The sequence below is a fragment of the Orycteropus afer genome, unplaced genomic scaffold (assembly GCF_000298275.1).
Source record: "Orycteropus afer afer isolate SDZICR_OR568_19922 unplaced genomic scaffold, OryAfe1.0 scaffold00048, whole genome shotgun sequence".
In the NCBI taxonomy this organism is placed as follows: Eukaryota; Metazoa; Chordata; class Mammalia; order Tubulidentata; family Orycteropodidae; genus Orycteropus; species Orycteropus afer.
The window spans coordinates 1,754,062-1,769,413 of NW_006921635.1; the positions used below are offsets into that span (position 1 = coordinate 1,754,062).

General features: G+C 50.5%; 1 protein-coding gene across 1 annotated transcript in view; it reads right to left on the reverse strand.

Moving 5' to 3' along the window:
• DNAH10 (dynein axonemal heavy chain 10) overlaps nucleotides 1-15,352 on the reverse strand; it is a 147,363-nt gene that overhangs the window by 43,386 nt on the left and 88,625 nt on the right. Inside the window, exons 42-51 of the mRNA XM_042780591.1 lie at nucleotides 14,070-14,204; nucleotides 13,149-13,365; nucleotides 9,569-9,688; nucleotides 8,476-8,621; nucleotides 6,674-6,826; nucleotides 4,732-4,992; nucleotides 3,061-3,233; nucleotides 1,791-1,884; nucleotides 1,320-1,487; nucleotides 611-799 (exon numbers count right to left, since the gene is read on the reverse strand). Coding sequence (XP_042636525.1) covers nucleotides 611-799; nucleotides 1,320-1,487; nucleotides 1,791-1,884; nucleotides 3,061-3,233; nucleotides 4,732-4,992; nucleotides 6,674-6,826; nucleotides 8,476-8,621; nucleotides 9,569-9,688; nucleotides 13,149-13,365; nucleotides 14,070-14,204 — 1,656 coding nt within the window. The remainder of the gene's footprint in view (nucleotides 1-610; nucleotides 800-1,319; nucleotides 1,488-1,790; nucleotides 1,885-3,060; nucleotides 3,234-4,731; nucleotides 4,993-6,673; nucleotides 6,827-8,475; nucleotides 8,622-9,568; nucleotides 9,689-13,148; nucleotides 13,366-14,069; nucleotides 14,205-15,352) is intronic.

Here is a 15,352-nt window from a genome sequence, read left to right on the forward strand (position 1 = left end):
TCTACCTGTGTTTGACTTTTTAATCTGATTTGACACATTCTCTATTGCAAAACCAGTAGGGCAGTTAGATGCTTTGTTGTTTAGTTAGACAAAGCCAACAGCAGAAGACAACCAGTGCTGCACTTCATGAACACACTGTAGTGTGATTTGCTGTACACTGCTCCGCCGTCCGTCCATCCGGCTCACTGTGATGCTCGCGTGTTGCTGCAAAGCTGGAAGGTGCGCCACCAGTATTTCAAACACCAGCCGTGTCCCCTGTGGTGGCCAGGTTCCAACGAAGCCTCCAGACCAGGAGAGACTATGAGGAAAGGCCTGGTGACCCACTCCCAAAACGTGTCCAACGAAAACCATGGGGGTCACAGCAGAGCACCGTCTGACCCCGTGCTGGGAGAGGAGCCCCGAGGTCTGAGGCACTGCCACAGTGGCTGTGACCATGGACCGGAGCAGACCGGTGACCATGAGGGTGGTCACGACCAGGCCATGCTTCTTTCTGCTGTAAGTGAGGTGCCCATGGCAACTGACAAAACCACAGGCGGCTGTGACGCGGGCATCAACCACCAGCAGCACGGAGTGGCACGATAAACTCAAGTCCGGGAGGAAGAGGACTCACCTCACAGCCTGCTGTGAAAGCGGCCAGTCTGGCAAGAGACTGCTTCCCCGAGCCCCCGACGCCAACCAGCAGGGCGTGGCCACGGTCCATCCGAATAACGCGGTGCACGCGGGTCAAGTGCTCCAGGGCGTCATCAAAGAGAACCAAGTTCATCTTGGTGTTACTTTCATTGTACTCCTCCAGAATTTCCTGGAAGTTTAAAAAGAAAAAAATCACTGCATTTCCAGAGGCGGACTCTCTCTCCTTCTGCCCAGGAGAGACCAAGGATGGAGAAGAGACGGCCATCAGAGTCTACGGGAGCTGAGATGAGTCCATCACTTGCATTGGCGCAACTCATCCAATTCCCACGACCAGGACCCCCGTCTGGTTCCTGGCCTTTGGTGTGCCAGCAGCAAGTCAAAGCAAATACAAGACTCACCTTGTGAATTAAAATGGAAACTAGTGGTTCCCAAACCTGGCTGCCCATGGGAACCCTGGGACCCTCCACAGGCTTGGTGAGCTGAACTTGGGGGAGGGTGGGCTCTGGGAGTCTGTGTCTAACGATTGCCCGGGGTCCCAGTGCACCACCACATGTGGACATCACTGGGTCGGACACAAGCTTGTATCTCAGGGCCTGACACAGAGCCATGGGTATCCCAGCTGGGTCCACCTGCTCGCCCCACACTGCCTGGAAGAAGCGTTTCCATCGAGAAGGGCGCCCCGGCTGCACCTGGAACAGCGCCTTTGCCGCCTCATAGTCCTGGATGTCTTCGTAGACACGTGCTTCCTCTTCATGCAGAGCCATCCGGAAGTCTCCAAATAGGATGGGGTCCCTCATCACCATCTCCAGGTCGTCCTTAAAGTGCTCTCCAACCAGGCTTCCTATGTGGCCTTGTACCTTTAAAGGTAAGAGCACTTAAAGCCCCGTGCTCACACACAGAGCAGGTGCTAAACCTCGTCAGCGAAGAGAAGCTCCTCACAGACATCTTGCCAACTGCTACGGTGCCCTGAGTCACCCCCGCCTGCCTTGCTGACTTTCATTGCACCTGTTTTTCTGCAATTACTGTCTTATACTAATTGATATTAAATTTATAAGTTAAACTAGCTTCTACACTGGGGTTACGTTTCACACTTGCCAATTTCACCTTGACGGGAATTTTTAGGCTAGGGCTGCAGCCACTGTTCGTTTGGATATACTGACCAGCTGCTTGTCGGCTTCATTGATCAGTCGGTCATGGAAGACTCTCAGACACTCGTTCCTCCAGACCCTCACCATCTGGGGCACTGTCTGGAACCTACGTGGTTAAAGGGGCAATCAAGTCACAGACAGACACGCAGGGCTAAACGGCCTATTCAGTTGGATACACAGGATGCAGAAAAGGACAAACATGTCAACGGTCCTTTTTTTCCTAGTCTCACATTCACAAGATCTAACCAGGGAGCCCAACAGAAGCTAAGAATTGAACCTAAGGACCTAACGCCGTTGCTCGTAACTTGTTCTATCGCAGGGAAAATTCTGGAGAGAACTCCTGGAAATCAGCCAGTGAAAGGCCTGTGGGTCCCCAGACATGCCCTGCCCCTGCCTGCTGGGACACGGGGGGCCAGGAACCACCATCAGGCTCTCTGCCACGCCTGCTCCTGAGAGCCAGCTCCACCTGGCCCTGGGGCGCCTTACCTGGGGACCTGGCATGTGTCAGGAGAGGGCTCTCACTCCGCCCTGAACACCTGGGGCTGCCCTCTCCTGAACTGCCCTTCCAGACCCTTCCAGAGGCACCTGAGTGAGCACGGACATGGGGCAGCCCTTCATTCATTTCCTTTTCAGTATCGTGTTGATTCATAGTGTGAATCCACATGAATGAACTACACCTGCAGATCCGTGTGGAATACATGTGAATGCTGGCAACATGAGTCCACCTTCAGTGAGAAAAATTCTCTGCCCACACTGAGACCTTTCTGTCCTCTGCTCTCACTTATCCTGAAGACACACAGAATGTGACCAAGGGGCAACTGGAAACAACTCAGGTGCATGAGTGAAAGGGTTCACACAGGCCAATTCCAGCGGAGGAACTAAGGACGAGAGGGGGACACAGTGGACCCACCGGGGGGGGGGGTCACACATCTGTCCTTATGTCAACACAGCGCCTTCTCTCACACCTGTCCACACGTCGGCACGGCGCCTTCTCTCACACCTGTCCACACGTCGGCACGGCGCCTTCTCTCACACCTGTCCACACGTCGGCACGGCGCCTTCTCTCACACCTGTCCACACGTCGGCACGGCGCCTTCCCTTAATCCCAACTATCTTCAACTCGAGGGCTTCCAGCGCATCAGGTCTTCTCGTTTATCATACAAGCACTGAGTAACCGACTGACGCAGTGGGCACACCAGATCCACTGGCAAGCCCTCTGTCCTTAAAGAATCGGAGAACTCCTACTACCTGGGGCCATGCTTACGTCCGAAAGGCAACACACCTTTCTGGGCTGGTGAGGACCAGACCGTTGAACACTCGTGAGAGATCGCGGAGGTTGAAGATGTAATGGAACTTGGAAGGGGTGGGGGGCAGCTCCTGAATGATGGTTCTGTAGAGCGCCAACGTGCAGAGTGTCAGCGTGTCGCTCACGGCCACAACGTTCTCACAGAAGGTCTGAAACATGAAAAACACCCCCAGGTGTCCACGAACGGGTGAGCGCATGGACAAAGGGTGTTTCTTCCTTACCGTGTAGAATGCTGTGTGGCCATGGAAAAGCTAGACGTCCTGGTACAATGGGGCTGAACCCTGAAAACTCACGCTCAGTGAAGGCAGTGGGACGCCGAAGGACCAAGCCCACACAGCCCATCATGAGACACGCAGAGCAGGCCAATCCTGAGACAGAAAGCAATGTGGCTGCGTGCGGGCTGTGTGGTGAAGGGAACGGGCAGGGACTGCTAACGGATATGGGTTTCCTTTCGGGGGATGAAGGGAGCCTGGAGTAAGACAGTAGTGATGGTCACACAACACTATGAATGGACTGAATGTTAGTTTCAAATGGTTAAAGTGGTTAAATTTCATGTGACGTGTATTTTACTACAATAAGCAAACAGAAGGTAAGAAACAAAAATGTAAAGTGCAGAGAAGCCCATCGAATCTTTGTCGATTTCCTTACATCCCACATAATGGTGGCCTCTGAGGCGGCCTCAGTCTGAGTTTGAGTTGACAAGTGTGGGCCCTGGTTTTGCAGGTGGATGCCTAGAGGCAGGGCGTGAACACCCCAGATCCCCCCCCAGCCCTGCTGTCCCCATGTGGACACTCTACACCTTTATCTTACCCTCCAAGCCCCCAAGCCTTTGATTTGCAAACCCCACTTCAGAAGTGAAATGCCAGAATCAGAAAGAAGTTACCGAAATGAATAGGTTTCATTTCAGGGGCCAAGGAAATCCTAGTAACAGCAGCAGTCAGCACTATCTAGGGTGTTCCCACTCTGTGCCGGGCTCGGTGCTGCACACGACACGTGCCATCTCTGCGTTCATCTCCCCCAGACCTGCCGAGGCGGGCACATCCGTATCTCCCCACCCAGATGAGAAAACAGGGAGAACAAAGTTCCCGGGATGTGCCCAGGAACATAATGGGGCCCGACTCCAGAAGCCAAGTCCCCTCGTTCACTCCCTGCCGTGACTCAGTGTGGCATACACAAGGCCACATCACAACGTCCGTGGGCCCTTCGCTCCATCAGAAAATTAAGAATTGCATTTTATGACTGTGTTGGTATAAATTTTCTTCTAATTTTAAAAGAAATTAGGATGTCTTTGGGGGCCCCTGACTGTATCGCGGACCTTGGCACTGTGCTGCTGTGTCTAAGACCAATGGCCCTGTATATGTCTCTACCCAACACAAGGCCTAGACATTTAATTTACATCATGCCGCCGAGCTATAGCACAGAGGGTAAAGCTTGGCTAATCCTGTGGATTAGTGGCTATGCTTTGTACAGAGACAGCACTGGCGTCCCAAATCAAGTTCACCAGCTGCTCTGTGGAACATGTGGCAGTCTGCTTCTGTCAAGGTTCACAGCCTTGGAAACCCCATGGGGCAGTCTTACCCTGTCCCACAGTGTCACTAGGAGTCAGAACTGACTCAGCAGCAGGGGGGCTGGTTTTGGTTTATTTACCGAGGTATGGCCCTTCAGGATGGAGGAATAAATTAAATGCAGAGATTCCTCTGAAGGAAACGGTACATTGAAGACGTTGAATAGCGAGATAAATCGGGGGTCGACTTCATTGCGGCCGCCTCCGGCCTTTCCCATGGCTGCGATGAAGCCCAGGTCTCGGATGCTCTTACAGTTCAGCTCCTTCCCACGGTCGTATAAGTAGCCTTTTTCCAGGAGCAGTTTCAGCAAGGCGATTGGCTGCTGTGTGCCATACTCATCCACCTTGGGTTTGGAAAGCAAAGAAAGGCAGTGGAATCACAAAGCAGAACTCTGAGGGGCCTCTGCTAACCATCGAAATGAAAATTGCAGTCATCCCTCCTAATTCCACTCAGAGCACCAGGTTCTGAACATCGCAGGACTTCCCAAAAGTTACAATTATCCATTCATTTGTGATCATCTTTTAAAAGTCTGTCTTCCAAAACCAAAGACGCCTAGAAATAATTAGTCCAAGTGACTGGTACACCATGTGATCCTCAGCCTATACGACTAAGAGACTAGAAGAACTAGACAGTGGTGCTCGGCTACTACTGTCAACCACTCGGAGGGGGATCTCTGTAGGAGATCCTGGACAGAATGGGAGAACAATGTGGAACAAAACTCAAAATCATTAAAAAATAAAAAGGGACCAGGTTTGCTGGTCTGATAGAGCCTGATGGAACCCCTGAGACTATGGCCCCTAGTTGTCCTTTAGGTATGGAGTTGAACCCACTCCTGTGGCTTCCAGCCAAACAAGAGACAGGCATATGAGCTGAACATTTACATTAGGTAGATACACTCCTTGGAGAGAACAATCATGGGAGAAAGAAGGGCTGTGTATGCACAGGGAGACAGCTCAAGGGGCAGGAGCACATGGAGGGAAGGACACAGGGAAGAGGTAACTATGGGGAGGAAGTGGGAGGGGAGCTGTTGCATCACGGGAAATTGTAGTCAATGTCATGAGACAAAGTGTATGTGAGCTGCTGTATGAAAAATGAATTTGCTCTCTCAACTTCACCCAAATCACAATAAAAATTTTTTTAAAAGGCTGTCTTCCTCAGACTGTCAGCTTCATTAGAGCAGGAGCTACATCACTGTGCAACCCCGGTCCCATAGAAGGCACTCAGCAAACATACACTGATGGATGAATGGGTGGGTGGATGGATGGATAGATGGATAGGCAGATAAATGGATGGGTGGATGGATGAACAGATGGATTAAAATGGATGGATGGGTGGCTGACAACTGGATGGATGGATATATACACTGATGGGTAGATGGAGGGATGGATGGAAGGATGAATAAACAGGTGGATGGATGGACGGGTGACAGATGGAAAAACAGATAAATGGACGGACAGATGAATGAATGGATAAGTGGGTGGGTGAATGAGCAGATAAACAGGTGGATAGATGATAAACACATAGATGAAGGATGGATTCCATATAGTCCACCTGGCAGACAGACTTTCAGGGAAAAAAAAAAAAGATTCTGCAGAAATGATATCAATTAAAATGCCACTATACTAAGGCAACTTGGGACTTCCCCGCTTCGGGCCCCAGAAACCCACTCATCAGTCATGCTGAGCTCTCCATTCCGTGTGGTGGATGCCAAGCCGTCCTCAGGAGGTGTCTGCCTGTACGCGTCCCGGGATCTACTGCCAAGAACACATTACCATCTAAAGGACGCTTCTCTGCAGACCACTCCCTCACGCACATGCTCAGAGTTCAGAGGCTGCCCCATGCCCTTTGCCCTCTAAGAAACACCATCGGTAGAACAGTCCCTGTGTAAGCTGAGCCCCTCAGGAACTCTCTCTGCTCAGCTGGCCCCCACACCCTGAGCCCTGCAGCTGCTGAAGGACACGGGCAGGCGTCCTCGCGCAGGCCAACATCACACACTGGCCGTCCCTGCCACCTCCTCACACTACCTTAGGCATGTTCATGTCGTCCATGAACACCAGCAGGCGCTTCCCCATCGGTGGGCCATAAGCGTCTTTGGTCCGTTTCTCCACATTTGCTTCCAAGTTTCTTTGGATGTCCAGGGACGTGGTACGGGACGAGAAGCTGACTATCAACACAATCTGCAACGAGACCATTTGGAAAGTGGGGCTACTCCTCGTGGCATCAGCAGCAAATGCCAGCATCTGTTTCACTGGCTCCCTGGCATCCAAGCTCACTTCTTCATACCCCAGTGGGAGTCTACACGTCATCGTTCAATAGTTTGTACGGCTGCTTGTTTGTCAGGACCAGGTCCCAGAAACAGGCTGAAGGAAGTTAAAAAAAAAAAAGCACTGTGGGGATGAGTAGGGTGACTCACTGTCTCAGTTTACCTGGACTCCTCTGGTTGCAGCTCTGCAAGTCCCTGAACAGGGGGACATCCCCTCCCGGAAAATGAGAAGGCCTGGTTTTCCACAACAGATGATGAAGGTGGGAGAGGATAAAAAGCCTAGGAGCCTTGAGTCCAAAACTAGGGGCTGCCAGCAACACTGTCTCAGAGTCAGACACACACGTCATGATGACCCAGCTCTAGCAGCAATGGTCTCTCTCCTCCCTGACCGCTGACACGCTCAGCTGTGACAGATGATTCCCAACTACGGACCAGCAGCTGGTGCATCATCCTGAGAGATATGACTTAAGTCTGCAACCAAGCGCGCCGTGCTGGGAGTTTCAACAGGCTGCCTTTGACCTCTCCTGTGGATTAGTGGCTATGCTTCGTACAGAGACAGCACTGGCGTCATTGTGCTTAACTTCCCGTCCTTCTTGCCTCCCAGCCCCAGGGAACCACTGAACTTCTTCTGTCTTAATGCATTTGCTCATTCTCGATACTTCATTAAAGGGAACTCATTCAGTATCTCTCCAGGTCCTTCATTATTTTTTAACTGCTGAAGCAGAATGTCTCCCTCATTTTGGGATGGTGTATGAACCAATGGTGACCTGCTACACGTGGGCCTTGGAAGGCACTGCTCAGCAGGAAGTGGACAATGGGGATGGCACCTTAGATGGATGGACGGATGGACAGACAGATGGGTAGATGGAGGGATGGGCGGATGGACAGATGGATGGATGAATGGACAGATGGATGGATGGGTGGACAGATGGACTGATAAATGAATGGATGGATGGATGGATGGATGGATGGATGGACAGAGAGATGAACAAATAAATGGACAGGTGGATGGCGAGATGGATAAACAGATGAATGGACAGATAGATGGGCAGTAGATCAGGTAGGGGTAGGGAGAGGCAGGGACTATACCCTGTCAAAAGGAAAGACATTCTTGCTTTAGCAGTTAAAAACTAATCAAGTATTTGAAGAAATGTTGAATAATTTTTCTTTTATGAAGTATCTAGAATAAGCAAATTATCTGGAGAAGTCTTTTAACCTGTCAGAGCCTCATGTTCCTCATCTGTGAGATGATATTAGTAACATCCACCCAGGCTACTTCACAGAGAAAGTATATCAGATGAGATGAAATACACCAAGCCATACTCAGTATGAAAAAGGAATATACTCACGTAACTGTCACAGTCAAGCCTTCAGCTGACTCAGCCCTGGCCAACAACTCACCACACGCTCATGAGAAACCCCGAGCAGGAGCCACCACGCTGAGTTACTCCTGGAACCCAGACCCACAGACACCACAAGGTAACAGGTATGTCTGTGTTCAGTCAGTGAGCTTAGGGTCCTGTGTCACACAGCATTAGCTAACTACTACAGGTGATGACTTACATTTGTGTCTTCATTCAGATTTTTGAGGAAGTTCTGGGTGGTGGCTGTCTTAGAGGTACCAGATTCACCAACCAAGAGAACAGGCTGCTTAATTTTAACCACTTGCTCCAACATCCAGGTTGTGCGGGTTGTATCCACTGTATGAACTAAAAATTAAAACAAAACAAAAACGTGTTAAGAATGGCAGCGTTCCAGGAACTCCAGGTAGCATGTACGGTTGGAAACTTGGGCATTTCACAAAATCTGTAAGTCAACAACAACAAAGCCAAAATGTGTCCCAGAAGGGGTAGAATCCTCTCAGGAGAAACTCAGGACGCAAACCGTTGCTTTTCACAGTTTTATTGGTGTACAACTTACACACCGTAAGATTCACCCACGACATCTCTACAGGGGGGTTATCTTTACCATGGTCCAGGTTTAGGGCATCCAAGCTGCCCTTAATGGACAATTCTGATTTCTATCCAAGATATTAAAAACTCAACTTCTCCACTGATTATGTCACCCATACCCCCATGGTGTCTGGCTTCCTGATCAGCAAATTCCTCTGAAGGGAGCAAGTAACACCATGTGGGGTGTGTCTCACTCCTACCTCGGCTGTTGTTAATCCTATTGGTTCCTGAGAAAACAGGTGTGTCTCACTCTTTAACAACAAGAGACTGAAATCGTGTAGTATGGGAAACTACTCATCCCACAGTTTATATAAAACAACCGGAGTGCAACCAGACTGTGCAGACGTCCATAGTACAGGGCTTTCGAAGGCAGCACCTTTTACCAAACACTCCCTCCTTCTCTTTGCTCCTTCCCACACCCAGCCAGCTCTGTGGGCTGAAGGGACTCCACGGAACATGAGGAGAAGCAAAGTACCAACACCTGCCCAGGGAGCGTGCCGAGAGTCAGAGGCCTGAGGAGGCCCAGTAGCACAGAAAAGGCACCAGAAGGGCCGCCCTGCAGGCAAGGCCTGCACCCGCTTTCCTCGGTTCTTCTCAGTCAGCACTCCAGGTGGAACTCAGAGAACCCAGGAAGCCAGTGACCTCTCTCACGCCTCACTGCACGAAACACTTACCCCACGGGCCAGGGCCCAGGTCCCACTTACCCAGGATGTCAACAAATTTCTTCTCACGAACATGAATGTACTCTGAAACCAGTCTATTCCATGGGATCCATTTCTTCTGTTTGGAATCAAAATGAAAGTCGTACAAGGTTGGAAGCTGACCTATAGAAAACAATTGTCTGTTTCTCTTTGATCACAGACCGAGTGACACAGAAGCAGTTCTGGGATGGGCTTGGAACAAGCTGATGCCACCTGCTCACCGGGGACGTACTTACTGAGTGTTGCGAGCTCATGCCGCCTGCTTGCCGGGGGTGTACTCAGTGAGTACTCTGCACTAGCACTACCCGGCCGCTGGACAGAGAGCTTTTTTTTTGAAAGGGTTTATCTTTGTTGCCTGTCCCTCCTGTGTACCTCTCCGTGCCACCATGTTGACCACTCACTTTGGGGACACTGCCCTTCCCTTCACCCAAGCCAATACTTGTCTCCACCAGCTGAGAATTTTGAACTGATGCCCCGGACAGATGTTTACTGAGTGTCCAGAAACTGATGCTGTTTCTGGGGAGGTCCTTACTGAGTCCTTTGAGCTGACCCTGCTCATTCACTGGGCACACAGAGTACTCTGAACCAGTGGTAGCTGGTCAGTGGTCAGACACCTGCTGAGTCTCTTCCCTGTGCTGGGAATACAAGACTGAGACAGAAAGCCTCAGTCCCCAGGCTTACAGTTGTTGGTGGGTCGGGTGGCGGGAGACAGTGGCAAGCAAACAGGCAATTTCAACGCAGAGCACTACGTTCTGTAACGGGGAGGGACGGGGCAGCTGGCGTGTAACCAAGATGGGGCAGGAAAGAGTGAGGAGGGGGTGCACGGTTGGGGTGGCTGGGAGAGCCTCAGTCCTTCACAGCAGTGCTAGGCAAGCCTAGCTCGAAGACAAGAGTCCCCATGGACTCTCCCCTATACGCTGCCACCTTTACTTCCTCCCTGGAGCCACAACTGCAAGGAAAGGGTAGTGGTTTAAACTAGTGTCCCTTCATAATACCGCCTCCACCTAGAACCTCAAAACGTGACTTTATTTGGAAACAGGATCCATGCAGATGTAATCACTCAAGATGAGGTCATACAAGACGAGGGTGGGTCCTAAATCCAATCACCGGTGTCCTGAGAGAGGACGCAGACACACACAGGGGACGAGCGCATGGCGACGGGGAGCAGAGACGGCAGTGACGCAGCCCCAAGTCAGGGAACGTATGGGGCCACCGGAGGCTGGAGGAGCCTCCCCCAGAGCCGTCAGGAGGAATGGGCTCTGCTGACACGATTCTGGATCCCCAGCTGCCAGAACCGCAGAATATATCACTGGGGTATGAAGCCACCCAGTCTGCGGGACTGTGTTATGGCAGCCACCAGACACTCATCCAGAAGGCCCTGCGGGAAATGCCAGGATCTGAGACAAAGGACCGTAATCCTGGCCCAAGAGCAATGGGACAGTCAGAAGACTGTCAGGAAGGACTGAGCTCAAGGGAAGACTTGGAGGCAACAGGTACAGGGGGAGTCCAAGGAAGGGAAAGAACTTAAGGGGTGAAGAATGGGGGGGAGGCAGGAAGGCTGCAGGGCACATCACAAAGGGCCCGGTCAGTCACTTCAAGGGTCTAGCTCAAAGGGACTAGGTCACTGAAGAGTTAAAGCAGGGGGATGTGCTCAGATTGGCATTTACGGATCTTTGGGAGCCCTGGTGGCCTAGTGCCTAAGGCATCTGACTGCTAACCAGAAGGCTGGCGGTTCAAACCCACCAGCCACTCCTCGGAAGGAAGATTGGGCAATCTACTTCCATAGTGATAACGCCTCAGAAACCCAAGGAGAGGTGGCTATGAGTCAGATTTAACTCCACAGCAGTGAGTTTGGTTTTTTGGTTTTATTGTGGCTGGCTATAATGGGAAAATGGATTTGAGGAGGTAAGATTGGAGACAAGGGGGACATACCTCGGCCCGGGTAAAGACAACAGGAACAGTGGGGAGGAGAGATATGAATGACTCACGAGCTACCAAGCAGTAGGGTCCACAAAACTGCAATGATGTGGGGGCTTTGAAGAGAGTGTCCAGGCAAAGAGAGTCTCTTTGAAGAGACTGTTCTGGTTACCAAGTGCCACTCTGGCAGGAAGATACCACAAATGGGATGGCCTCAACAAACAGGAGTTTAAACGCTCACAGTTCAGGAGGGTAGAAGTCCGAGTTCAAAGTACCAGGCTCTAGGGGCTGAGTGAAAGCCCCTCAACCTTGGGGTCCAGCTCTGCCTCCTGCTCCCAGCCCACTGAAGCTAGAGGCATCTCTTCACTCAGGCAGCTACTGGCTGCTGAGGCTGACAAGCCCACGGTCAACAAATAAAATGGCACAGTCCTGATGTTACCAAACCACACAGCAGGCCATTAATTCAAGTCCACTGAAAGTCCCAAGGTGGGCAGAGCATGGCAGGCTTCTGAATAATGACATGGCTACATGCAGGGTTCAAGTGTGTCATATGCTGAAGACCATTCCTAAAACTGCTTCTTATATACGGGAAGCAGACCACATCCCTAAAGCAGCTACTCAGCTGCTCCAATACATTCCACCATGGAGTTAATTACTAATCTTACCATGGGGAAGAACTACTACATACAGGTGCCTAGCCCCTCAACCAGGCCTAGCCAAGTTGACACACAAACTCAACTACCACACCGACTTAGAAACTGACCTATCTGCCAGGCCATGTTCAAATGGCAATAAGAAAATAAAGAAGGATTATAATGTTTCTATGTATGTTACATATAGGCATGCTCTTACTACACACATTTGCATGTGCATGCTTGTATGTAACATACATGGAAACATTAGAATCCTTCTTTATTTAGAATCTGTCTTTATTCTCTTATTGCCACACACACATTTGGGAGCTCTGGTGGCATCATGCCTAAGGCATCTGACTGCTAACCAGAAGGCTGGCGGTTCAAACCCACAGCCACTCCTCGGAAGGAAAGCTGGGCAATCTACTTCTATAGTGATACCGCCTTGGAAACCCAAGGAGGGGTCACTATGAGTCGGATCCTATTTGACGGCAGTGAGTTCATACACACATTTAGATGATGTTAACTGCCTCAATGTATACAATCCTTTGACAATGTACTTTCCATGGAAAAATTTCTAATGCCTTAATGGGATAATTTCCTAAATGATCTACAAACCCACACCTGCACAAATGCTCCAGTCAGGAAGAGCCGATGAATTAAATCATGGGACTTTAAAGAGAGGTGGTTATAAAACAAAACAGAAGACCAGACAGGGAATTGCCAGGGAGAAGAGACTCCAACAGGAGGCCAGACATGAAACCTAAAGATCGGAGCAGAGAGCGGGAGGGCGCGAGCGCCTGCGCTCCAGTGAGACAAAGCTTAACCTCAGCAGAGAGGCATCCGACGGCGGGCCCCACTGAGCAGGGCACGCACCTGAACTTCTCCTGGGGTTCCACCAGGTGTTCTGGTTACGGGGCACGTTACTCTGCAGAAGCAAACATGCTGGGTAACCCATAAATGCTTTAACGTGGAGAAGGAAGGGCGAACCAAAAACGCTCAGAGCAGGCAGACAGGTTGTGCTCGGTTCCTACCTGGCAATTCCCCGGGACCAGCCCAGACCCCATCTGTGTCAATGGTAGACAGGGAAGCGAGGCGTTTCATACACTCATCAAATTTCACCCTGCCTTCCTCCAGCAGGCAGGCCCCCAGAGAGCAACACAGTGCCTCGAGAAAGAAGCTCTCCAGGAGATCGGGGTCTTCAATTTCTCCTTCTAGCAACGCATCCAACATCTTGGTTAACTGGGTTACCTGGTTTACAGAAGAATACCTGGTTCAGTCCATGTATTCTACCCACACATGGTCATTTCCAGTAATAAATCCCAGGTTCCCAGATCCCAGAGCTATAGGAACATAAAAAAAAGAAAGAAAGAAAGAAAGAAAGCAAAGCAGTTGGCGCCGTGTCAATTCCACCCCATGGCAGCCGCCTGTGTGCCAAGTAGAACTATGCCCCACAGAGTCCAGTGGCTGTGCTCTTTCGGAAGCACCTCGCCAGACCTGACTCCCAAGGAACCTCTGGATGGGTTCAAGAAGTCAAACACTTAACCCTCTGCAAGACCCAGGCACTTGGCCCACCATTTTGGTTCAGATAGATGGAGTCCCACATCTTATCCTGCCCAGTGTCACCAAGGAAAGTGTCACTACCTTCCCTGATGTTGTTGTTGTTATTTGCCATCAAGTGGGACCCGACTCATAGCGACTCCTCCTTGGGTTTCCGAGGCGGTATCACTATAGAAGTATATTGCCCCATCTTCCTTCCGAGGAGTGGCTGGTGGGTTTGAACTGCCAGCCTTCTGGTTAGCAGTCAAGTGCCTTAGGCACTTTGCCACCAGAGCTCCTCCTTCCCTGATAGTGACCTACAATGTTACTAGGCATCTGGTGTCTGCTCCCATAAAAACCCACCGTGGGTCTACCTTCAGGAAAGGATCTTGTTTGCTAGCAAGATTGTTTCTTACCATGTTGAGGTCTGTCTGAGGAATGATAGTCTTCAGCTTCTCACCCTGTCTCCCGTCCACTATTCCTTCCACTATCACATCGATGAGATAGGGCACATACTTCTCAAAGAGACGCTGTAAAGCACCTTGTTCCACCTATGAAGGGGAGATTCCAAAGCAGGTTCAAGAGCTCATTGATTTCAAAGGAAGTCAGTGGAAAGCTCTGTTTGTCAAAAGAGGATGAGCAACTTGTGATGGATGATAAAGTGGGGCAGTGAGTGCCCTGATGACAGGGTCTTAGCTCCGTGGATGGAGCTGGCTTTTACAACACTTTCATTTCATTAGGGGGCATTTCGTTTCATTCCCAAAGAGCCTGCCCCTTGACCCTGGTGGGGAGAAGGTGGGATGACAGGTCCCACTTGACAACAGAGGGGCTGGTCATCTTAGCGCCAAGTGAGGTAGTCACAGTCACCCAGAAAAGAGTGAAGTAGTGGAAGGACCCTCTGCTGATCAAGAACTGGTGACAGTAGGAACATGAGTCCCCCAGCGGTTCCTCTCCCATATGACAGTGCCTCAGAGAGTCCTGTTCCTTTTCCCTTGGTCTTTTCTTGTTGGAGGTAATTATGTCCTAGTTTCCAATCCCGCATGAGCCCAGTGGCCTTCTTAGGGAATGTGGGCATAGTGTGTTGGGTGTGGTCAGGCCACCAAGCTGCACAGGGGACTGTCACATCCATCACTGAGAAAACAGATACTTTCTAACAGCCAAGAGACATATCATGTGGTTTGAGGTCCACTAGAACATGGCAAGTTGGGTCCTTCACACCCTGTACTCAGCCCACTGAACAGATAGATGGGTGTTGAGCACCCGCGGGTACATGTCTCGTAGAAGCTGGCTTGTCTGGACCAGGGGCTGGAAACTATGTCCTGTGCCGAATCTGGCCTGTCATCTGCTTCTGCCAATAGTACGTTTTCTGGGTACACAGCCATGCCCATTTGCTAATGCTCTCCAGGGCAGCTTTCATGACACAATGGCAGAGTTACAGGCAGCAGCAAAAGAAACCCACAAAGTCTAAAATATTTATTATTTGCCCTTTTATACAAAACCTCCTGACTCCTGGTCTAGACCACCAAAATCATTACCATTTCCATCAGCCAAGGATTACGTAGAAATATAATGTTTTCCATGTTTTTATCCAATGCATTGCTAACACTATCAAAGTATTCAAGGTCATGGGAAGGTCGAGGTCATGTGCTTCAACTACAGTCACCCCTCTGGGTTATGTTTATCCAACTACCATAGCTTT